Source organism: Lathamus discolor, chromosome 2, assembly GCF_037157495.1.
Source record: "Lathamus discolor isolate bLatDis1 chromosome 2, bLatDis1.hap1, whole genome shotgun sequence".
Classification (NCBI taxonomy): Eukaryota; Metazoa; Chordata; class Aves; order Psittaciformes; family Psittacidae; genus Lathamus; species Lathamus discolor.
The window spans coordinates 78511108-78536071 of record NC_088885.1 but is presented as its reverse complement, the minus strand read 5'-3'; the positions used below and the strand labels follow the sequence as shown (position 1 = coordinate 78536071).

At 36.9% G+C, this 24964-nt stretch overlaps 1 protein-coding gene across 2 annotated transcripts in view; it reads right to left on the bottom strand.

Moving 5' to 3' along the window:
• Positions 1–24964, bottom strand: part of CDH9 (cadherin 9) — a 103143-nt gene that overhangs the window by 63002 nt on the left and 15177 nt on the right. The window contains exon 2 of one of the 2 annotated variants that reach the window (XM_065667559.1): positions 11926–12245. In XM_065667559.1, coding sequence (XP_065523631.1) covers positions 11926–12156 — 231 coding nt within the window. In that variant the 5' untranslated portion in view covers positions 12157–12245. Of the gene's footprint in view, positions 1–11925; positions 12246–24964 lie in introns of those variants that run through there. The other variant, XM_065667561.1, reaches the window with a different exon arrangement.

Sequence of the window (24964 nt, the reverse complement as noted above, 5' to 3'; positions counted from 1 at the left end):
ACAATTAGTTGCAGTACCTCTAACAGAATGAAAACAGAATGGATCAGTCCTGTTTCCCTCCTTTAACAGTATTTTGAAAGACTAAAGAATTTCTTCTGGGGTAGATTCACATTTTGCCCTTCACTTCATACCTTTCTGCACGTGATTCTAAATCTTTCACATGGAATGGGTGGTAATCAGACTATGACGTCTTCCACTTCACAATTACTAGCATACACAGAGATTAATGCATTTTAATGTTCTGTTAAACTTATGGAGACAGTTAAAAACCCTTAATAATTTATTTTGTTTTGTCTCAACAACCCTGCTTCTATTTATATACGGAAATGCTGGCTTCCATGTCAAGTTCCTCTTTATATTCATTTTATTGGCCACATAATTTGTTTATATCTGATTAATACAGGTTTAAAATTAAAGATAAATACACATGGTTATTTCTCTTAGTCATTTGAGTTACAAAAAATACAGTAACTTTTTCAATTTTTTTTATAAATTATTGATTTAAAAGATCTTTAGTGTCAGCACTTTAAATGTAAATGATATAATGGTAGAGAGTCAAGGTAAGGAAATACTTTCTATATTTTATTTTTCATGTGTTAATTCAAGACTTTCAGTCAGCTACATAACCCAGTTACATGTGAACATTTAATGCTCTGTTACCTCCTGGTACTTGACAGCATTTATTCATCACAAATGCTTATTAAAAAGAAAAATATGCTTACTTTTACAATCCGTGTAAGACTGAACTATCAGAAAAGCACCATTTTTAACACTTACATCAGTAGTTGCAACATTTTTAACAGTGTGATACAGTAATGTTAATTCCACTTAAGCTGCCTAGAAGTTGTAAACTAGAACTTTTTATAAGAACCAATTATTTCTCAGTATGTAGAAACTGTTTCAGCTCTTAATAAGAAATATGTAGGAACAGCGAAAATTTCAAGAGGCAAAAATGCCTACAGGTGGTCACAATCATCACAAATTTAATGTTTAAATGAGGTAAATGTATTTTATAAATGCTTGAGTAGAAAATAACAATATCTTATTTAATACTTCTGTGTTTTGTTTTCATGCACCAGAAAAAGTTAAAATAATCATTTATATCACAAATTCAAGTGTTCAAGCACTGTTCATCAGGCAGGTACCTATTAAATATTTAGTTCTGGTTTTTCCTCCTTTTTGTAGCGTGTTGTCATTCAGCCCAATACTTCCCAGCCCTGCTTTCAATCAACTGGCTGATTCATGGCTGTTTTCATGATATTCCAGAGGTTTGTTTGTTTGTTTGTTTGTTTGTGTGGTTTTTTTTTTATAGTATTGTGTGGAAACACTTCATACATAGACATGGTCTGAGAAAATGCTTCATTAGGTAAGTGTTGGCAATTACATTTTATGGATGTAATTATTTCAACAATCAGCAACTGTTTTTATGGCAACATTTGGGCTCAAACTTTATTCTTGTAGCTAAATCAATCATTCCAAAGAGCTTCTGGAGATTTTGTTAAGAGTTATACAACTTAAACATTTCTCCTTAGGTTTCCTCTATGGAAATGGAGGGTACATAGAAACAATTTATCTTCAGTTAAAACTAAAACTCATTTAATATTATCAGCCTGATTATCATTTCCTCACACTCCCAATTTGACAAAAATAGTATGATGGCTTCCATGTGAAATGGGTATACTTGTCCCTGACCGGTCTTGTTTAACATCTTCATCACTGACATGGACAGTGGGATTGAGTGCGCCCTCAGCAAGTTTGCTGATGACACCAAGCTGTGTGGTCCGGTTGATATGCTGGAGGGAAGGGATTCCATCCAGAGGGACCTTGACACACTTGTAAGGTGGGCTGATGCCAACCTTATGAAGTTCAACCATGACAAATGCAAGGTCCTACACCTGGGTCGGAGCAATCCCAGGCACAGCTACAGATTGGGCAAAGAAGAGATTCAGAGTGGCTCTGCAGAGAAGGACTTGGGGTGCTGGTCGATGAGAAAATGAACATGAGCCGGCAGTGTGTGCTCGCAGCCCAGAAAGCCAACCGTAACCTGGGCTGCATCAAAAGGAGTGTGACCAGCAGGTCGAAGGAGGTGATCCTGCCCCTTTACTCTGCTCTTTTGAGACCTCACCTGGAGTATTGTGTGCAGTTCTGGTGTCCTCAACATAAAAAGGACATGGAACTTTTGGAACAAGTCCAGAGGAGGGCCACGAGGATGATCAGGGAACTGGAGTACCTCCCGTATGAAGACAGGCTGAGGAAGTTGGGGCTGTTCAGCCTGGAGAAGAGAATGTTGCATGGAGACCTCATAGCAGCCTTCCAGTACCTGAAGGGGGCCTATAGGGATGCTGGGGAGGGACTCTTCATTAGGGACTGTAGTGACAGGACAAGGGGTAATGGGTTCAAACTTAAACAGGGGAAGTTTAGATTGGATATAAGGAGGAAATCCTTTCCTGTTAGGGTGGTGAGACACTGGAATCAGTTGCTCAGGGAGGTTGTGAGTTCTCCATCCCTGGCGGTGTTCAAGGCCGGGTTGGATGAAGCCTTGTGTTGGATGGTTTAGTGTGCGGTGTCCCTCCCTATGTCAGGGGTGTTGGAACTAGATGATCTTGAGGTCCTTTCCAACCCTAACTATTCTATGATTCTATGATTCTATGATTCTATGAACTGTGAAGCAAGATGGAAGGAATTTATAACTTCAGAAATTTTCATGGAGGCTGGAATGCCTTTTCACTCTTTCTATTACACTCTGCTGTGTAAAAACAGAACAGAGATATTTCAGCAGAGTTTTTTGATCGTAGATTGATATAAGAGAGAGAAGTTAGCCGAGTGTGTTTTTGTTGATAGAGCAATACATACAGCAACGATTTGACCATAAGTATTTATTTCTGTAACTGAAAAGAGATCACATGTTCCTCTTTTGATTAATATCCAGCATAGCTTTATATTCACTGTATTAAATAGTGAATATATTCACTATATTCACAAAATATATTCAATATATTCGTATTTTTCAGCCTCCAAAAAGGCTGAAGTGTGTGGTGAGTCAACAGGATTTAATTTATTGGACAGGAAGAAAAGACGTGATATTCTTGACTGTTGATTGTTGACAGCTCTTCCGTTTGTATTCAAGGTGACTATTCATAAACCTTTCTCTAACAGACAAAATATTGCACAATACCACCTTCTGTTGCAGTCAAATTGCCATTTCTAAGCAGTCTCATATTTGTTTGCTCTGATGGGTTTTGCACTCTTTATCACCTGGCTAGCAGGTACCAGTAAACCACAATATAGTCAAAGCATTTCCCCTCTTTAGAATCACTCCCATTATGTAATCAATGCAATAAATATATAACATTTGAAAAGTATCTTGTGAAATTCATTTTCCTCATTCTCCCAGCTTTTCATGCACAATAAATGATTGCCTAGTAACAGATATGATAGCTCTGCAGACTACCACTAGGTTGATCTTCTCTTCCCACTGGGTTAAAGATTCAAGGCTGAGAAATATCAGCCTACGAAGCTATAATAAGAAGATGGGGCTATTCCGTGAATAAGTTACCTGCCGTGGCAACTTCCTAAGCTGGACAGATCTTTGAGGCAGATCTTTTTGGCATAAGGATCTTGCCAACATCAAGACACTTTTAAGCCCAGAAAAGCCAGTTGTTACGAAATGAAAATGGTATTTTAGATGGCAACTGGTAGTTACCACTGGAGACAGAATAGTCTTACACTCTCCATGCCCACTGTCTTTAAATTAGGTATTTTTACATTGAGCCTTGCTTTTTGTTAGGATGTAAACACCCTCAATCCCAGAAAACTCCACATAGGGGTCCTCCAGTGAGCAGACCCCAAGACTCTTTTTACTGTTGTCCTGGTCCAAACCTTGTCTGTTCTAAACACACTGAGGAGATCCCTAGGGAAGAGGAACTGAGATTAAGCAAAAAGCAATAACTGTAGTGAACAATAAACTAGATTTCACACAGTAGCCTTTGCTGCTATGTTGGGTGTTGGGTGAGCTTTTTTTTTTTTTTGCTTTGGCGTCAGAAGTAGCTGGGTAATTCTTCAGATGCCTGTATTCATGCTGCAGATGAAGGCGTCGTTTAGCCTAGCTAAATTCTCAAAAAATCTCTTGAAATGTCTGATTTTCCATTAAACACAAAGGCTCCATAAATGCATGCAGTAATTCTTAGCTTTTTTTTTTTTTTTTTACTTGAAAATTGTTGCATGCAGGATGTTGTGTCTTGGGAAAGAGGAAAGGAAAAAGAAAAAAAAAGAAGAGTCAAGGTAAGAGTTTGGACTAAACATTTTGAAGATTTCCTTTTTTTTTTTAATGTCTGTGAGATTATTCTTGGTTTAGTTTTGTTTTTCATAAGCAGTTTTATTGATTCAGCATTTGAACTTGAAAAACACAGAGAATCCTTGAAAACAGGAGTGACAGAGACCAAAACAGACAACCTGTGCCATTCTTCTACTTCCAGGGTGGATCAGGGTGGACTTTCTGGCATTTGGTGAGACAAACTAAAAAGTTTGTCATGAAAACCCCCAGTATCAAGATAATCCTGTCTCTCTGTGGGATCTTTACCTAGTAATTCACTGTATTGACTGCATCTACCATCAAGCTAGTCGATCATTAAGGTCCATATCAACCCAAAGAATTCTATGATTCTGTGATTGATTGTTTTGTGAAATATGATATCCAAATTAGATTGTAAAATTCTAGCTTAGACTTATCACTACAATGTAATATTGTAGACATTTCATATTGAAACTGTTTATACTTAGGTTATGATTGATGTGATTAGATCTCTTCACTGTTTTTGAGTTTCCAATAAAATATTATTAGGTTAACAGAAATGAGTTGCTGTCCCCTCTTCAAAAGAAAACAGTCCTACCGTTTTTGGAAGATGCAGCATTTGTTTTTCACCATTATTTTTTGTTCCTGGCTCACCAGATATCTTTTTAAAAGTAGCAATCAAATTTTATTGAGAACCTTGGGTTTTACCATTTTTTGTCAAAAATATTTTTTTTTTTTTTTACAGCAGATTTTCATTATGGCTTATATTGGAAGCCTTCAGATAATAAGCTATTTTTAAACAAGTAAAGCTATGGCTCTTTATTGGTACTTGTAGTTAAGTTATTCATGCATCTGCAGGCAGGGATTTCTGGTTGTTTTTTGTGTTGTTTTTTTTTTTAACCTTTTTTTTCTATGTTTGCTTATTTCCATTTTAATTTGATTTTAGGTGTTCGTCTGCTGAGAGATATGGCTGCTTGAAATTATACCAAATATTTGTTAAAAAAATGTGTTAGCTGAAGAATGCAATATAAGTGGAGATAATTCATTAATTTTGGAACCAGATAAGGTTTCCATTTCTTTTTTAAAATATCGGTGAGACTCTTTTTCTTATTTCTTTGATCTTTTCTGTTGTTATGGCTTTTTTCCTTTCTGGTTTGATACATAATTATTTCTGTGATATTCATTCAAAAACAAGGAAAGACTTGGGGTCTGAGAGAGGAAATTAAAGATAAAAGGAGAAGACCCAGGAGACCCACTAATTTTTCTTCTTTTATTTAATCTGAAAATACTTTTGTTAAGAGAGAGCAGATATTCTAATGAAAATATTAAATCTTCAAAAGCTGTTTTTTAAAAGATGGCTTTGGGACACAAAACATACTAAATAGAACATGTTAAGAATGTGATGAAATCTTCCCCAGTTGAATTACACTTCTATATGTTTATATGTCAGTAACATACGATTGTTGATGATTCTGTTGTTTTATTAAAACGTATCATTCTGTTAATTCAAAAGATGTCAACGAAACACACTAGCTTTAGCAGCATTTATGTGCTGTACTAAATGCAACAGTTTTCCAAATAAGACAAGTGGGATTCATTTATAACAAAATGGAAAGCACACCTGAAACACTGAAAGGATAGTGCAACTGTATGTTCTCTCATCCTTACAATAAGTGGTTCTTAAACTGGCTCTGTGGAGGGAAAATAAATACTGTAAATAAATCCTTGTGGATTAATTGCATAAATTGATTAAATGCACAAGTTATGGATGAACTGGGATAAGACTAATGGAGAAAGGGCTTCACTGGTCCCACTTCTTGACTTCTCTCCTGCTTTGCATGTTAACAGGGAGCCTACTCTGGACTTTGGTGGCGTACTAAAGGCAGCCAGTAAAATAATGTGAAAACATATTTCCAAGCATTAGTATATTTTCAGTCTTTATTTGCATGGAAATACTCTCCAATTCCATTAATGGGGGGGAGCATACAGTATATATAATCAGGCAACTGAATGAAGTTTCATGTTAAATAACAGCAAGTCTGGTAATGTTAGAAATTCATTGAGACTTCTTAAATTGTTAAATGAAGTTCTGTTCTTGTCTCTGTTCTTATAAGACAGACTGCTATAGTAGGCAACTTCACCTGGAGATATCTCAATATTTTTAACTGCAGACTACAAGAAATAAATGGTTGCATTTAACTATATGTTAGACCTTTCTTACCCCAAAAAAAAAAAAAAAAAAAAAACAAACAACCACCTCCCTTAAAAAAAACTCACCCTCTGAATATTTTTCTTTTCACTTTATACTTCTTACTTAGGTGCACAGACAAATGTCATGAATCAAACTCCCTGGTTAACTGGAGGTGGAACAGAGATTTTTCTTCAGTTTGTATCCAATTAACTTATGCTTTATGTCATGCAAAGCCTATTTCATTTATATTTATGGAAGTTATTGAAAGGGAGTTTATTGACGGGACAGCTAATTTTGAGCAGCGTCAGTTCTTTTTTATTTGATTTTGTATTTCCCCTCTTAAAATGAAAAAGAAAGGTTGCAGGTGCTGTAAAGAAATGTTTTTGTTGTTGTCATTTATTTTTTAAATTGTGGGATATGACAACTGACTGTGTCTGACATACATTGCATGGAATTCCACACATCACCTGCCCATCAAGATTAGCAGTATTGATTAGCAAAATGCCTGTTTGATATAGGGAGAGACTATTTGTCATGTAAAAAAAAATGTAATTGAGTGACTTAAAGGAGGGAAAATCTCATCTCTTGAAATAACTGAAATATATTGTTGTAAAGCACAGAGGACAGCATTTTCCAAAACAGTTGATGAATTTGATTAGTCCCATTTCTTCCTGACAGTGAATATTTCATAGGTACTGGCGTTAAAGATAAGGACTGGAGTTAGAAAGGTAGCATATTTGACATTTTGCACAACTGATGCCCATTCAGATGGTATCAGGTGAGTTATTTAGAAGTGGAGACATAAAATCAGTATTAGCTTTTGAAAATAAAACTAATTATCCCTAGAGGGCTACTTGCTTAGAGCCTCCTGTCCATTTTATTAGCTTTTTCTTTAATTAAAGAACATTACCTCATCAACAATTTTTTTTCTTTTTTTTTTTTTTTTTAAGATTATCGCTTTGAACCATTTGTTTAGGAAGTCGATAAATTTGCCAGACTTATATCTGTGGTTTAGATTTAATTTTTAAGGATTTTCTTGCTGCTTAAAGTTAGTAAGAGCTGAGAAGCTGGATCTGTGACTCTCTCCTAGTGAAAGAAAAGGGGATTCCCAGAAATCAAGGAATGTTACAGCATGATACGTAGTCAGGTGTTTCATTTTCTCAACCCCTTCATATAACTCTGACTGTTATAATGTAATTCACTTTTTTCTTTTTCTGTTCCTGTGAATTTTTGGTAGGAAGCATGAGCTTTGCAGTTCCTATCACTACATCCTCTGAAAATGCCTTACATTGATGATCTCACTGAGGTATCAACATTCACAATAGGCAACAGATATCTTGAAGGAATATGGTAGTTCTTAGAAATTTAATTTCTTCAGTATTTTTTTTAACTAGGATTCTATAATACTGCTTACCTTACTTATGTCTGCCTGAATATTTCAGTTGCAAACTCTCCAGAGCAAAGTTTATATCTGTACATTTTTTTCACGCAACACCTACAATGATGCAGTCATTTTTTTTCTCTTAGCATTTCCTGAATATCATTTTAAAGGATAAGAAATCAAAGAATGTCATAAGGATTTCTTGCATTGTTGCAGGTACAAGTAACAGGACCTAATAAAGGTAAAGATCTTACATGCAACTTTTTTCTTTTTTTCCTTTTATGCATACACCAGTACATAAGAGGAGTCCTCTGAGTTGGGAGGAGGAAAGAAAGATGTGTGATGAATATACTCTGAGTTGTTTGGAGATGGCTCTCATCTCATTCACAAGATGCATATATGCCCTGTCCCTGAAGGTGACAGTGATTCCGGTCTGTTCTTTGGGTAATTTTCTTATTACAATTGTTCTGGACATTAAGCCTTTTGGCAGCTGTTGAATGTTAACTTTCTTTGCTCATCAAACAATATTTTCTAATTCTGCTAAGTGCATTAAATGCAGTTAGCAGTCTCCATTTTACATCACCTATTCTCACTGTCACTGCTTTGTCTAAAAGTTACCTAAATATAATTGGGAGCATAAGCTCTGTTCTAGCTGTTCAGAGTCTGTCAACACCTAGTTAGACCCATTATTAGTCTAAAAGACATGCATCAGGTTTGCATGGAGCTTGTTTTTTGTCTTCTTTACAGGTACACCAAACCTCATTTTTAGTTATTTCTTGTCACAGGGTGAAGCCTACCCACAAACACCACTGAGATAAATGAGACCATGATTGCATCTGCCAACCCTAAATGTTTAAATTAGTCTGCTATGTGAAGGAAAGAAAGAAAAATGTCATGGATGATGGAGCTGTTAATCACTTTCTATTCTTGGAAGGTATTTGGAAAGATGAGAGGGTGAGAGTAACACCAGTAACAACTGCTATTTGGCCGCAGATATAGGGAATAAGATTGTCCTGGGTCTGCTTGGCTAGTAAGGCCATTGGCTCCCAACAATCTAATTTCAAAAAGAGCTACCTAAGACAATAATACTTCAGATATGGGGCTGAAACTCCTGCCTCCAGGGACCCCTGACACCGAGTGTAGCCAGGACTTGGACAGTCCTGCAGACAAAGCAAGTGTCCAGTTCTCCTGGGTCCCAGCTGCTGGTCTAAACTGAGCTGGGGGGCTGACCAGTGAGAGTAAGAGGTATGTGGACGTCACAGAATTTTTCTCCATCTCATGTACCCATCCTTCTTAGTAAATTAACTTTATCTTTTTATGTCATACCGAGTGATCCTACCCTACTGCCAATAACAGAATGCACTCATAACAAAATAAAACATTATCCCAGTTTCAGCTGGGATAGAGTTAATTTTCTTCCTAGTAGCTGGGACAGAGCTGTGGTTTGGCTTTAGTCTGAGAAAAACGTTGATAACACAGCCATGTTTTAGTTGCTGCTGATTAGTGCTCACCCTATGTCAAGGACTTTTCAGTCTATCATGCTCTCCCAGTGAAGAGGGGCACAAAAAGCTGTGAGCGACCATGACCAGAAGAGTTGATCCAAACTAGCCAAAGTGGTATTCCATACAACTAAATGTCATATTCAGTACATAAACTGGAGGCAGTTAGCTGTAAGGGGCTGATTGCTGCTCATGGGTGGGCTGGGCATTGGTTAGCAGGTGGTAAGCAATTGTGCATCACTAGTCTTTTTTTTTTTTGGAGGGAGGGGGGTGGTGCTTATTCCTTTGTTTCTTTATTCCATTTTATTCTTGTTCGTGGTGGTGGTATTATATTTTACTTTATTTGCAGTATTAAACTGTTCTGCTCCCCACCAGCAGGGTGGAGGGTGAGTGAGTGAGTGAGAGGCTGCATGGTGCTTAGTTGCCAGCTGGGCTGAAACCATGACAAGTTATCGACAGAGTAGCATCACTAATGAAACACAAACAATGTTACGGCTATTATCCCTTAGAAGTTTATTTCCTGATAAAGTTTCTTAATTCAATTTACTTAATTTTTAGTACAGTATTTATTATTCTACCCCAGTAATCCATCTGTGTGTGCATATCCATATTAAAGAGGGACTGGATAACAATAATTGCTATGAACTAGTCCCCATGGGCTGGAAAAAAAATGCTTTCTCTTCACACATACAGTTTGCTAATTACCATCACTTTGAGCAGGAGAATACTAAACCTGAGCTTTAAGCCTTTCTCAGAATGAAATTGTTCAAAAATATTTTTTCTTGCTTGCTTTTTTTTTTTTTTGAGAAATTTCTTACTTGACTTCTTGTTGTAGCAGCTCCCTCTTGGTGCTGTATATCATGTGTACCTAGGATAATTTGAGCTAACTCAAATGGATTTACTGTGGTTTTATACCACTGAAGACAGAACTATGATTTTGTCATATCATAAGCTGTTTTAGAGTTAATGCAACCACATGGATTTTATCACTTCAATCCAATTCTCTCTCTCTAGAACATAGGGTAATACATGGGGTGATTTCCATCTGTTTAGAGAATCAGTAGTGCTGACCTCTCCCTCAGGGCCCTTGTACAATATTTTGCAGTGAAATGTGAAAAATCTCAGCATATTATCTGAGTTGTAAGAAATGAATCATCTCAGATCCAGCTGCTGTACAGCCATTTGTTTTCCTTCCTGGACTTAACTTTACAGTCATAAGGTCCAATGCCTTTTATTTGGTTTGGAATAAGTGCAAAGTTTGCATCTGTTGCAGTATATCATGTAGGCATTCCTTCTGTGAAAAAAGAGATGCTGATAATAGTCTTGATTTAAGATTAATTTATTTGAGATTTAGAATGACATAGATGGTTTGGAGTCCATTCATCTGTAGCAGTGGGAATGAAATTGGAACGAACTCTTATGTTTGCTACTTACTTTTCCCCTAAGCCAGCTTTATATTTAAAAAAATATATTTCTCTGTGTGTAGGTATAACTTGTGACTATGGAGACCTATATTATTGTATCATTTCTTTGCAAGTTTACTTAATACTATTTCCAACCAAATTTTTTTAGAAATCTCTCTATACAATTAGTTCACTCCCTAAAGAAGATCCCTTTATCTACAACAAACCTTCCTATTTTACACACTGATAAACAGATCTACCAATAGGGTTATGGCTGTAATCTTGTTCCAGCTACTGTGAGTCAGAATTAATTTCACCAAAATGAGATTTGTATGTTTGTGATGTTGGTACAAATGAGGTCAGAATCAAGTTTATAGTTACTTCTTCTGAAATTGGCTTCTTTGACATTTGTTTCTTAATAAAGAGAGATGTTTTCCATATTTTCCAGATGATAATGCCAGAGATTTAGCAAATATTAAAAATCATTTTGAGGTCTTTGAATTAGAATTTTCTCAATCCATTTGGTAGTTAGGCACCAGAATATGAGAGCTACCACCACCAGGAGGTGGCTTTGTCAGAAACAGCTGATGCAGGTAGGTCTCAAAGAATGGAAAGTTTTTCAAGCTATTAAGTAAAGATCTCACTTTATTGCAGAAATGATGAAAAACATATAATTTTTTTCCTCAAGCACTTAACCCGTACTTGGAATTGTGCACAGACAACAATTTTATTATTAATAAATAGAATTCTGTATTTTACTTGAGGAAGTATACATCCCAGTACACTGAGAAATGACACAAGGTAAATGAATGAAGGCATAACTTCTCTATTCCCTTATCTAATATTTATGTTTAACAGTTGAAAACTGGAAATTATTCAGTGAAAAAACTTGCATGGGCATATGTAATAAGAAATCAGAACATTTTAGTCTGAATAGCTTTGTTGTTTGTTTTTTTTTTTTCCCCCACAGCTTCTTCATTTGTCCCACCACTTTGAATAACTAAGGAAGACTCAGACAGTCCATGACATGCTTTGTTTGACTTAAATGAGAAACCAGGACCATTTCTTTATAAAAAGCAAAACAACTGTGGAGAAGGACAGAAAATACCAAAGGTGTCAGATGTATCACCTCCAAAGAATCCTTTAAACACAGAGCTTACCTTGCCCACATATTGAGTGTCTGGACCTGTGTACTCCTCCAGCAAGAAAAATTGATTCCACATCCAACCACGCTTGGTGCGGTGCAGTGTTTTTCCATCATTCTCTGACAATCCTGTTAACCTTTCACTGCTTGAGTGCTTGTTAGTTCTTTTTTGGGATGGCATCACATGAATCACATGAAACATACAGCTCCAAAGAAAGACCGTCAAGAAGGAGTAAGTCCTCATCATTTACGGAGATGCTGTTAGTCTCCACTCCACTAACAATTCACAGGAAGAATTTTTTTTTTTAAATATTATATTCCTCTTGTAAGTAGGACCTAGGGGATGGAGAAAAGTATTTGAGTAAGTTGGAATACCAGCAGCCTAGTGATCATGACAATAACCTGTGGAAATTGCAAAATAAAAATTACTTAGAGAGTTTTAAGTCAAGTTCTGTAATATTTCCTTTCTCATCTTCTATTTCACTTTCTCACATTGTATAAAGACATAAATTTAGAGCACAATCTGAGGAAAATACTACTCTATCTGAAAACTTCAGCTTCCAGCAGCCTCCTGACACACCTAAACAGCCCAAATAGTAAGAAACCTTCCAACCTGTTCTCTCCCATCTCTGCCTGATGCTATCTTTTCTGTCTGTTCAGAATTGCTGCAATCTGATTTTTCTGTTTCTCCATGACTAACACAATCCCTTCTTCCCCTTTGCTAGCCCCGCAATGCTCCAGGGGGTCTGCTTCTGTTTCTGCACAAAGGAACTCATAATATTAGCTGAAATTTAAAGTATTATTGATAACTTCAGCAGATTCCTTGTTCAAGAAAGAAAAAGTACTTGTTACGTAAGTTTTGATTCATAGAAACACTCCTGGGGTTAACAAACATCTGCATTTGGGACAGAATTCTGTCTATTTTATTTTTTCACCTCCTGAATGAACAGGAATTTTCATGATATAGAATCTTATTCTTACTTTTATTTTTATGGGGTTGATGTTTTGTGTAGAAATTTGCGAACAACATTTAATCAAAACCAAAGGTGTTGCGTGGTTATTAGGGGAGGGTTTGGGTGTAGGTTTTTCTTTTTTTGGCAGTATAACCAACATGCTTGATGTGCCAGTCTTTTCCATAACTTGGGTTTCCTGTCAAGTCTGGTTTTGGTTTAGGGTATCTTTAGCTGAGCTGCCATTGTATATTACAGAAAGCATAGGAAAGCAATTCCGCAACAAAAGCACCATTTGTTTTGGGAATCCTAGCTCATGAGCAGTGATAGAAGCATGAAGCCACAATATCCAGAAGTTTTAGGATACTGAAATTTTGAAATTTAATATAAACATGCATACCTATCCTCCTTTCTCCCACAAACCAACATTACCAGCAGCTACTTTTACTTTGTTTTATTCAGGGGAGGGGAATGAAGACTTTTTCTGTATAAAAAAAGATAGATTTTTTAAAAAACATAAGATTCTTTTTGTGAAAATTATTAGTCAGTTGAGAACAAAAACTGTTTAACAGGAAACATTCACTGAACTGTACTCTAAAGACCTTAATGATAAAATTGACAGAATTTTCCCCTTGTGTGAAGGTTTACTTAAGAAGATGATATTCTGTATGGTCTTAACTAGCAGTCCTGAAGGAGGATCAAAGTCTTAGCATTTTTAACAACTCCAGACAGAATTTTAGCTGAGCAAGAATTGAAGGCTTGGAATATTTATCACTTTCTAACATAATGTTCAAAAAGAAAACAATTTAATAGGTGTCAAATTTACACAGAAGACCATGTATATAATGCAGGAAAACTCTTATTTTTCTTTTATTTCTTTATTTGATTTAAAGAATCAAAGCACAAAGTAAATTAATTCTATTTGCATAAAATCATGAATGTGCATAGACCTTGACACACATTAGTTGATGTGTTTTCTTTGAATTCTTGTTTTCTACCTTGTAATTCTCAGTATGTTTCTGTTACATGTAGAGGGGAAGGGGAACTCTCCTGTGGCTAATTTAATACCAATAATTTTTAACATTAACTGATGATCTTGCCTTGTGATTGAAACTTTTCCTGGATAAAGATAAAAGAAAAACCATACCTCAGCCAATCTTTTATCCCATTATCTTTGATAATTCTAATTCCCTGTATAACATAGAATGAACTAGTTTTTATCACTAAATGAAACTATTTATCAATGTAGAGCCAAAGATATCATCTCAATACTCAAATCCAACCCACTGCACCAACTGAAGTAGATTGCAGAGCCTCCTCTGACTTTGTAACTTAGATCTTGGTTAAGTTATTGGAAAATGAAAGTAAACAGCAACAGGAAAAATTTTTTACAATTAAAAAAGCCCCAACAACCTGTAAAGGTTATCAAGTTTGTCCAATGGCTCTGAAGTCTCTTATCTCTTCTTGAGAAATTCTTGCTTGATGCGTCCTCAAATAGTGATCTTTCACAGCTTCATCACAGTACTTTTTGTTGGACTATGGTTCAATAATTCACCTTTAATACATTATGAACTATAATATGTTTAAATATTCATACTGATCAAATTATGGATTTGATTGCTTTTACTTTTATATGAGTGAAGTGTTGCTACACAGATATTCTTATAAATATCATGGGTTTATATATTTAAGATAATGACTGATTTATTTCTCCAATTTCTTGCAGTATCTGCTCTTCTGCCAGTAAAAAATAACAGACCACAAAACAAAAATAAAAGCCCTGAAAAACTACACACATATTTGGCAAAAACATTAACATGCATTGAATCTATGACACTACTGAAATTCCTAAAATTATATTTTATAAAACCTCTAGGCCTTGGAAAGTTTGTGAAAAATAGGTTGTCCAAAGTTGTTGAACAGTATAAATCTTCTCTTCAAAATGTCATTTCAGAACTTAGGCAAATTTAACACTCAGATGATTTAGTCTGGTTTATTTTTTCTCTTTGAAATGGGGGAAGAATCAATACTTTTTCATTTGGCCATTTGGAGTTGTGTGATTACATCTTCAGTTTTTTGGTAATTTCAAATGGAAATCAAATCTCAAATACTTCACTTTTGCTATTTCAAAATGACACATTTTTAACTTCCTGAAATTGTCCTTATTCCATTCTGTTTAAACACTATCTGCTGTACTTGTTCAAATGCATAAGATGTTTTTATGACTTTTTTCTTTGTATTCAAAGAAATACTTCAAGGTGGTATCTCGTCTGTGAGTCAGCTGTTCAAGTTGGTCAGGAGTTGCATTTGGTAGACTCAGAAGGTGTCTGAGTTTTATTTTCATACTGAAACAAAGCATTCTGGTGTAGTCTGGAAAAGTAAGAGCAGCTATTCAGGAGACCAAAATGCACTGTGCATGTTTTTTGTTTTTTTTTTTTCTTTTTTTTTCTTTTTTTTTTTTTTTTTTTCTTTTTTTTTTTTTTTTTCTGGAAGGAATCTAGTTTCCCATATTTTGTCTCAGCCAGGGCAGCACTTAATCTGAGATGGCTTCAAGTGTATGGTTTTCTGTGTAGTACTGCCCTCTACTGATTTCAGATTTTCAAATTAACAGAAGAACTTTACTAACAGGAAAAATAACACCCTTCATGTCAGGAAGGATATGACTCAGATTTTGGAATGACAGAATTTTGGGGTGTTTCTTTACAATAGTTGGATGTATTAAGTGTAGTCATTGTTCTGGATCAGTCTGGATCTACTGAACATTATTGTAAATTGTTTCTTTTAAAAGGAGAAAAGATCTTGAGTCTGAAACCAGGGAGAATAATTTTAACAGCTTTTTTCCTAAGTAACTGATCAAAATTGTACACATAATATCTCTTATTCCACTTCTGCTTCCACTATTTAATCTGTACAATGGTCAACTTCTTGTAAAACAATGGAAAATGGTTTTCTTTCTATTTGCATTCGGAACGTCTCTTAAGATGAGGTATTAATATTTTAAACCTTTTAATGTCCCAAATTGTGGAGAACTTACATTCTTTCTCTAATTTGCGAAGCAGAGGATCTTAGTGGAGGCTATAAATGTCTTTTATTTTTACTGTTTAAACGATCTGTAGTGGTAGCCTAGAAGCATTACAGTTTCACCTTGCAGTAAGAAGTCTGATATCAGCAACAGTTCCAGGTAAATTAATCTTCTCTGTATGAAAGTCATTATTTTCATAAGCACACTAGCAACTGGAAAAAATGCATCTTTAAAACTCCTTTTGAATGTAAAATATTCTATTTAGATTCTTCAGGTGTAGTGTGAAATAAGCCCTGCTGGGATCAATAGCAGGGATTTGTTAGCAATGATGCCAATTTAAATGTTTCTATAGCAATTGCTATGGCAATGTTTTTAATTAGTACAGCACAGTCACTCACAAGCATGACATGAAGAAAAGCTAACCTTCAGCAACTTGATAATGTGCCCTACATTAGTTTGCTTCATTTGTTAATAGTGAAGTAAAATTCTGTTCCAAAAGAAACAGGCTTTAGTTTACATGTATAGCTAAAATTAGCAGAGTTAATTGCAGCAGCAGTTCTTCATATTGCACTTACCAATCTTTAAATAGGAAAGATGCATCTGATATTTAAAACCTGTAAAACAGGGCATAGCAAGTATAAAACTTGTGTAGCTTGCACGCATGGAAGTGATCTTACTGAATTTGGCTGTGTTTCTTTTGAAAACAAGAAAAAAACCCAATCTGATGTAGCTTTAATTTATCTAGACTGAATACTCACAATGGTGAAGGTGTAGCAGTAAAAAGTTATGCTATGAATAACACTGCCACTAGTAATACCAAGACGTAAGTAGAGGCTAGGTCTGTGCCACTGTAGGTTCACTTTTATTACTCCCAAAACTAATTAAAAGATAGCCCATGTATGCATACACATGCTTCCTTTTGACTGCAGTGCTCAAATATTCTCTGAGTGCAGTCACTGTACAAACAGGAATATAGACTATGGATGTATCACTCACTGATAACTGAATCCTTTTGTTTTCATCTTCCTAATGTTTTTCCTTCCCTCTCCTCCCTTCATAGGTAATGATGGGGTTGGGGGTAACACTGAAATGATGAAAAGAGACAATGTGCATCTTGACTGATCTCCTATGCTGAACCTGGAAGAATGAAGAAAGGTGTTTTCATTTATTTCTATGAGAGCTGATGTAGATTTTGAGGGATACCTAAAATTTAAGGGACAGATTTTTGACTGATGAACACCCATTCCTTGAGTACAAGTACTCAGTTCCCATTCAGTCACAGAAATATGGACCATATGAAAAAGGAAACATTTTCCTACTCAGCAGCTCCTCCTGCAAACCTACCAGAACAAATTTTCAGAACTGCTTTGCCCATTGGGTTGCTGATCTGTTCGACAGTATATACAGTGGAGATAAACTCAGCTGAAAATTTTGTCATGAAACACCTGAAGGCAGTTCTTTCTACCTGGGACACTACTGCAAGTTCTCTCAGCTACATGAGTCAGGAAATCACACTAATATAAATAGAGTTTTAGGGAAAGTGAATTAATAAAAATTTGCATTGGAATATCTATTGAATTAATGTCTTTAGGCAAATGAATCTATGGTTTGTAGGTGCATTAGGAGCAACATTTTTCTTGCTCTTACAAGAGACAGCTAGCATTTATTTTAGTGTTTTGACAGACTCTAGGGTATGTGTATTGGAGGGTATGTATACTGGTCCAAATGCAACTCAACATGGTTTGAGTCATCTTCTCTATAGCACACACAGTATCACCAGTTCCCCAGGTGGGTGGATCTGGCAAGAAAATGTATTGATTCATGTTTGGACAATCCCCACTGGCGAAGACTCATGGAGAGACACAGCTGTGATTTAAAGTAACTGTCCCTGGCAGTGAAAATACCATCTGCCCTTCTCTGGAACAAGTTTTTTCCAAGGTGCAGATGAAACTGTTTCCGGACTCTTTCTCCCCCAGCCATCCTCCCTTCAGCTAACAAATGAAGCCTGTAGCACCTCCAACCAGTCCTGTATAAGAGTCTCTCACTTGTTAAGCAATAGTATTCAATGAAGCTAAAAAGAGACTTTGAAAATACCTGTTCCTGAGGCAGCAGGACACTGGATTACAAAAGTGAAATGTGTATTTTCACATTAAAAAAAAAAAAAAAAAAACCAACAAAAAAACCCCACAACCTTTGAATCCAATAATAAACCTTTCTACAGGATCTACTTTTCACCAGCGTGAGAAAAACTAGGAAATATAGCACTTGTAAACCCTTAACACAAGGCCTTTTGAAGATACTACTTTGATCTTTCATATCAATTTTTCTTCACAGGGAACACATTTCACTCATATAATGAAGCTATGTTATAAGCTTTTATATCACATCTTAGTTACAAATGCAGCATATTCATCACATTCATCATCACATACATAGTTTTTAAAGAATAGCCTTCAGAAAAAGGAAGACAAATAAATGCTGTCATCAAAGCAAAATTCTGTTCTTCACTTCCCCTTTACGATTGTCTCAAGTTCTGTCACTCATGAACTGGATGACTCTACTATGATATTGACACCCTGAAATATTTGTAAGGCCTTTATTGCTTGGTTGGGTGGGGGGGTGGGGGGTGGGGGGTGGGGTGTGTGTGTGTTTGTTTGTTATTTGTGGTTTTTTTCTTTGCTTTGTTTTTTCTTAAAGAGCATAGCCCTCTACCTGCCCGATACAAAACCAAGCAAGTAGGTATAGACTCCTGTTTTCCAGATGTGTTTATTCTCATCACTCTCTCTGCATGAAGCAGGTGAGATTCACCTATGGTAGCACTGTTAATGACAGGATGTATTTACCAAATGTCCTGGTATATCCTATGAAAACACATAGTCCTGATAACTAGGACTAAGTACTTTTGCCTAATGCCTCTTTCTTGCTGCTTCATTGTGACGCAGTCCATGTTAGTCACACAGATAGGTCTTAATGAAGCAGCCTGAGACTCCTTATCAGGTGCCCTATACCTCTGCGTATCTCCTAAGCATAACATGTACAAGGATGAGAGCTTTCTGAACTTTCTGAGTCCACAGCTTGTATAATGGCCTAAGAGATACTTACAAGCCAGCATTTCCTGGAATAAAAACATCTTTAAACCATTTCCTAGATTTTTCAAAACTATTAGTGCCTCCTATCCTCCTCCTTTTTTTTTTTTTTTTTTTCAAGTACATCTGTATCATTAGAAATTTCTTTTCCTATAGCAAAGGATCATGAAAATCAGACTTAATTACTGCCTGCAGGGAAATAGACATTCACTTCCCTGGACTGGAAAGAAACTCAGTTGCTGACCAATTAAATGTAGTTAGCAGATTCAGACTGGTAATTGCAGACCATTGTTGCTGCTTCATTCCTGAAGTGACTAAGCAGCTGCTGAATGCTACCATTTATCAGATCTCAACCCCTTTTATGTGTTTCTACAGTCTCCAAAGGGAAAACAAAATCTTTTGAGACTGGTGATCATAATCTGTTGCAGTATTCAAGCAGCAGGAACTTCATGCATGTATAGACAGCACTTAATCATAATCTCTACTTAATTTCATCATGATACATAGCTTTCTTTCCCTGTTGCAGAGCTCTGTGTTAAAGTTTTCCTGTTATTGTCTAGTTACATTATGGTTATTCCTCAATGGCAATTGTCAGACTTTATTATTTTAAATATAAAATCTGGGGGTTACCACATGTGTGTCTTTATATAATTCTGTAACAATTTCACAATACATAATTTTGGTGTCCACTCTCTGCATTACATAGACCACAAATGTGTGTGTGCATGTATATATATATATATATATAAAACTACTACAGTTATTATGCCCATTGTTAGCTAGAGACAGATTTGCATGGAAAGGCTCAAACCCATATGGCTGAACTCTCTTCTCTCCCGTCTCTCTCCAAAGCAGGGTCACCGTGTCCAAATAATCCTGTGCTTCATCCTCAAACACTAACAAGAATTTTCTGGGGGAGTGTCAGTTTGTACAGGCTAAACTTATGTTAGGGATTGTAATAATAGTGAAATGGTAAGGACAATTGCATTGCAAAAGCCAGTTTCCTTGCCAGCTTAAGGATATATGGTATGGAATAACGCTTTGGTCAGCTGGGGTCAGCTGTCCCTGCTGTGTCCTCTCCCAGCTTCTTGTGCATCCCCAGCCTGCTTGCTGGTGAGGTGGTATGAGAAGCAGAAAAGGCCTTGACTCTTTGTAAGCACTACTCTGCAGTAACTAAAACATCCTTGTATTATCAACACTATTTCCAGCACAAATCTGAAAGATAGCCCCATCCTAGCTACTATGAAGAAAATTAATTTTTTTGCAGCCAAAACTAGAAAATACAGAATGTCACAAAGGTTTTCACCTAGATATTCAAACCTGTTTTCAGGTTACTTATGAGTATGTTGAATATTGCTGACCCTAATACAGATCCCTGTGTAAGACTACAACAAACTTTATTTCAATGTGAAAACTCATTATTCACTTCTTCCTGCTGGTTCCTGTCATTTAATCAATCACTGATATATGCGGGGACCTTAACTTCTGGCTCATGGTTGCTTAAGTACCTTCAGTGAGTGACCCTGTCAAAAACCTTCTAGAAGCACAACTAGCTCATATCAAAGAGGTCAAAGCTATCTGTATGCCTGATAACTCTTTCAGAGGACTCAAATATGTGAGGCAAGACTTCTCTTTCCAAAGGCTGTACTGAATTTTCTCCAGTATATGTCCAACAATGGTATTACTTATGATTTGATAACAGTTTCACTGGTTTAGGCCTCAGACTTTGTCTCTGTAATTTGTCCCTGGTAGAACTGTTTGAGCAGTTTCATCACTGAGATTTTGAAGCTTCCTGATTTTATGTGTGAAATAGCTGCAACTGAAGTACCACTACACTGAAATTAGATTTTCTGATGAGTCGCTGGTTAAATAAATAAAATATTTTTTAAAAAACAATCTTAAGGTTTATAACTCCTATTTTCTCTGGAAAACTGTGACAAATGAACCACAGAATATTGGGTAGCCACAAGCATAGCACTGATGGTAAAACTTTTCATAGAATTTATCGAACAAACTCTCAGTTTTTAATTATAATAGATTGTTAAAATCAAAATGTTTCCACAGCCTCTCATGAAATGGCAAAAAGTGTATCACACAGATATGTGGCAATGAGTGTTGGGTGTATATGCTGTTCTAGTGGAGCTCGCTTCATCTCCTTGTATCCTAAGAGTTTATGCTCCCTCCAAGAGCTAGTAGCCTAGATGCTGTCAGTCATCCTCTGGTGCTTGACAGTCCTGCAGAAAAGCCCACCAAGAACTCTGATCAGTAGCTCAGAATTTGTCTTCCATGCTCAATTTCATACTGAAATTTTGTTTACTTCAAGTTTTAAAGCTCTCTTGGGAAAGAATTCATCTAAAGTAATTGTTTGGGGGTTGGTTGTTCTTTTTTCCCCAGTTGAAGTTTCAAGATTATTGTTGCTACCACGGTAGGCAACTTCAGAAAACTTCAGACCGATTCAGAACTGAGTCTGAAGATGGGGAAACATGCAATCTGCATATACGTTTAATAATCTGATTTTCCTCTTTATAATATACTAAATATAATAATATATGCATTTGTAATAATACATTATATATAACTATTTGGATATTATATATATTATATGATAGTATATAAATTTATTTATATATACTTGCCTAACATCAATATTTTATATAAAGGTAATAAGAAAGCAATAGGAAGGATTTTTGAGTGAATTAAGTTCTATCTTCTGGATGAAACAACTGAAGTAATGGAATAGTGCTACTGAATTTTTCATGAACATTTTTTACCAAAAAAATTATTTCTAGTTGTCTTACAGCAGCATTCATGGTGATGTGGAGAAAATGGAACCTGCTGTGCAATGTGGAATTATGCCTAGATATTAATGTAGAAGAATGGTAGTATGTTTCCAATAGCTAGGAAAGCAAAATCTAAATTCAGAATTAAATATGTCTATAAAGCCAACATTATTTGATTACTACTCTTACATAAAGAAAAACAATCTTAAACCATAGGCTCTGTCAGGATTCACTGTTTTTTGTTGATTGATAGCTTTTAATAGTTTAAATCTTTCCTCACATTTCTCATCTCATATAGCACCTTGTATTTTACAGAAATCATTACTATTCTTCTAAAAATGTTGTATGTATTTTAATTCTTCTGGGATATGTTCAAAAATTTCGTGAATCCAATGCACACACAACTCTGTGGGGTTTTAACTGTGTCATAGTTATGCTGAAAATTTTCAAAGAGCAACCCAAATGACCATTTATTTTATGCCTCACTCACAGCTCCTAATGAAGTAATAATAGTGCAGGAACAAAATTTGTTCCTTTCTGGTCACTTGTCCAGACAGTAAGTGCTTTCCATCAATCTTCTGTTTATGGTTCTCCTTCATTTTGTATTAACAGCACTGCTAACTAAGGACTAATCCATGAGAGAATTTTATGTTCCAGCTTTTATAGGTCCTTGATAGACTAATATTTAATATATGTCAAAAATATTCCAACTACAGTTCTAGCAGGAAAATGCATGCCTACTTTTATAGAGTTTAGATATCTGCAATATAATTATATTTTGCAAAAAAAAAAAAAGATTTTATTGGCTGCATTTATCACTGCTAATCAAGATCTGGGGGAAAAACAGAGACGCTTGTGTTATTTTTTTGTGTTAAAGACAGGCTGAGTTTTCTTATTATTGAATACTAGATATATGCTATCCAAAAGAGGGAGCCACAACATTATTCTATATCTTTCCACTTTATGAGACAATGAAACCACATTCAGTCCTTTATTCCTTTTTCTAATTTGTACTTTAATCTCATGTTTGCTCTGGTGTTTTTTTTTTTTTTTTTTTTTGTTTTGTTAGGGTTTTTTTTGTTGTTGCTGTTTTACATGAATACACAATATAATTCACAACCAGATAATACATTCTGGAATACGACTGGAAAAAGGGAAATATAACCCCCATTTTCAAGAAGGGGAAAATGGAAGACCCAGGGAATTACAGACCAGTCAGTCTCACCTCTGTGCCTGGTAAAATCTTGGAGCACATTCTCCTGGACAACATGCTAAGGCACATGAAAAACAACAAGGTGCTTGGTGACAGCCAGCATGGCTTCAAAAAGGGGAAATCCTGCCTGACCAATTTGGTGGCCTTCTATGATGGGGCTACAGAATTGATGGGTAAGGGTAAAGCAGTTGACGTCATCTACCTGGACTTGTGCAAAGCGTTTGACACTGTCCCACACGACATCCTTCTCTCTAAATTGGAGAGATATCAATTTGACCGATGGACCATTCGGTGGGTAAGGAACTGGCTGGATGGCCGCACACAAAGAATTGTGGTCAATGGCTCGATGTCCGGCTGGAGACCGGTAACGAGTGGTGTCCCTCAGGGGTCGGTGTTGGGACCGGTCTTGTTTAACATCTTCGTCTCTGACATGGACAGTGGGATTGAGTGCGCCCTCAGCAAGTTTGCCGATGACACCAAGCTGTGTGGTCCGGTTGATACGCTGGAGGGAAGGGATGCCATCCAGAGGGACCTTGACACGCTTCTGAGGTGGGCTGATGCCAACCTTATGAAGTTCAACCATGACAAATGCAAGGTCCTACACCTGGGTCGGAGCAATCCCAGCCACAGCTACAGACTGGGCAAAGAAGAGATTGAGAGAGGCCCTGCAGAGAAGGACTTGGGGGTGCTGGTCGATGAGAAAATGAACATGAGCCGGCAGTGTGCGCTCGCAGCCCAGAAAGCCAACCTTTTCCTGGGCTGCATCAAAAGGAGAGTGACCAGCAGGTCGAAGGAGGTGATCCTGCCCCTCTACTCTGCTCTTGTGAGACCTCACCTGGAGTATTGTGTGCAGTTCTGGTGTCCTCAACATAAAAAGGACATGGAACTGTTGGAACAAGTGCAGAGGAGGGCCACGAGGATGATCACGGGACTGGAGCGCCTCCTGTATGAAGACAGGCTGAGGAAGTTGGGGCTTTTCAGCCTGCAGAAGAGAAGGCTGTGTGGAGACCTAGTAGCAGCCTTCCAGGGCCTGAAGGGGGCCTATAAGGTTGCAGGGGAGGGACTCTTCGTCAGGGACTGTAGTGACAGGACAAGGGGTAATGGGTTCAAACTTAAACAGGGGAAGTTTAAATTGGATATAAGGAGGAAATACTTTCCTGTTAGAGTGGTGAGACACTGGAATCGGTTGCTCAGGGAGGTTGTGAGTGCTCCATCCCTGGCGGTGTTCAAGGCCAGGCTGGATGAAACCTTGTGTTGGATGGTTTAGTGTGCGGTGTCCCTCCCTATGTCAGGGGGGTTGGAACTAGATGATCTTGAGGTCCTTTCCAACCCTAACTATTCTATGATTCTATGATTCTATTCTAATGATCTCATTGTAGCCGAATTAAATGTTTTTACTAAACATAAATGTGCTTAAACAAGAGCTGGGCTGCATCAAAAGGAGAGTGACCAGCAGGTCGAAGGAGGTGGTCCTGCCCCTCTACTCTGTGAGACCTCATTTGGAGTATTGTGTGCAGTTCTGGTGTCTTCAACATAAAAAGGACATGGAACTGTTGGAACAAGTCCAGAGGAGGGCCATGAGGATGATCAGGGGACTGGAGCACCTCCCGTATGAAGACAGGCTGAGGAAGTTGGGGCTGTTTAGCCTGGAGAAGAGAAGGCTGCGTGGGGACCTAATAGCAGCCTTCCAGTATCTGAAGGGGGCTTATGGAGATGCTGGGGAGGGACTCTTCACCAGGGACTGTAGTGACAGGACAAGGGGTAATGGGTTAAAACTCAAACAGGGGAAGTTTAGATTGGATATAAGGAAGAAATTCTTTCCTGTTAGGGTGGTGAGGCACTGGAATGGGTTGCCCAGGGAAGCTGTGAATGCTGCATCCCTGGCAATGTTTAAGGCTAGATTGGACAGAGCCTTTGGTGAGATGGTTTAGTGTGAGGTGTCCCTGCCCATGACAGGGGGGTTGGAACTAGATTATCTTGAGGCCCTTTCCAACCCTAACTATT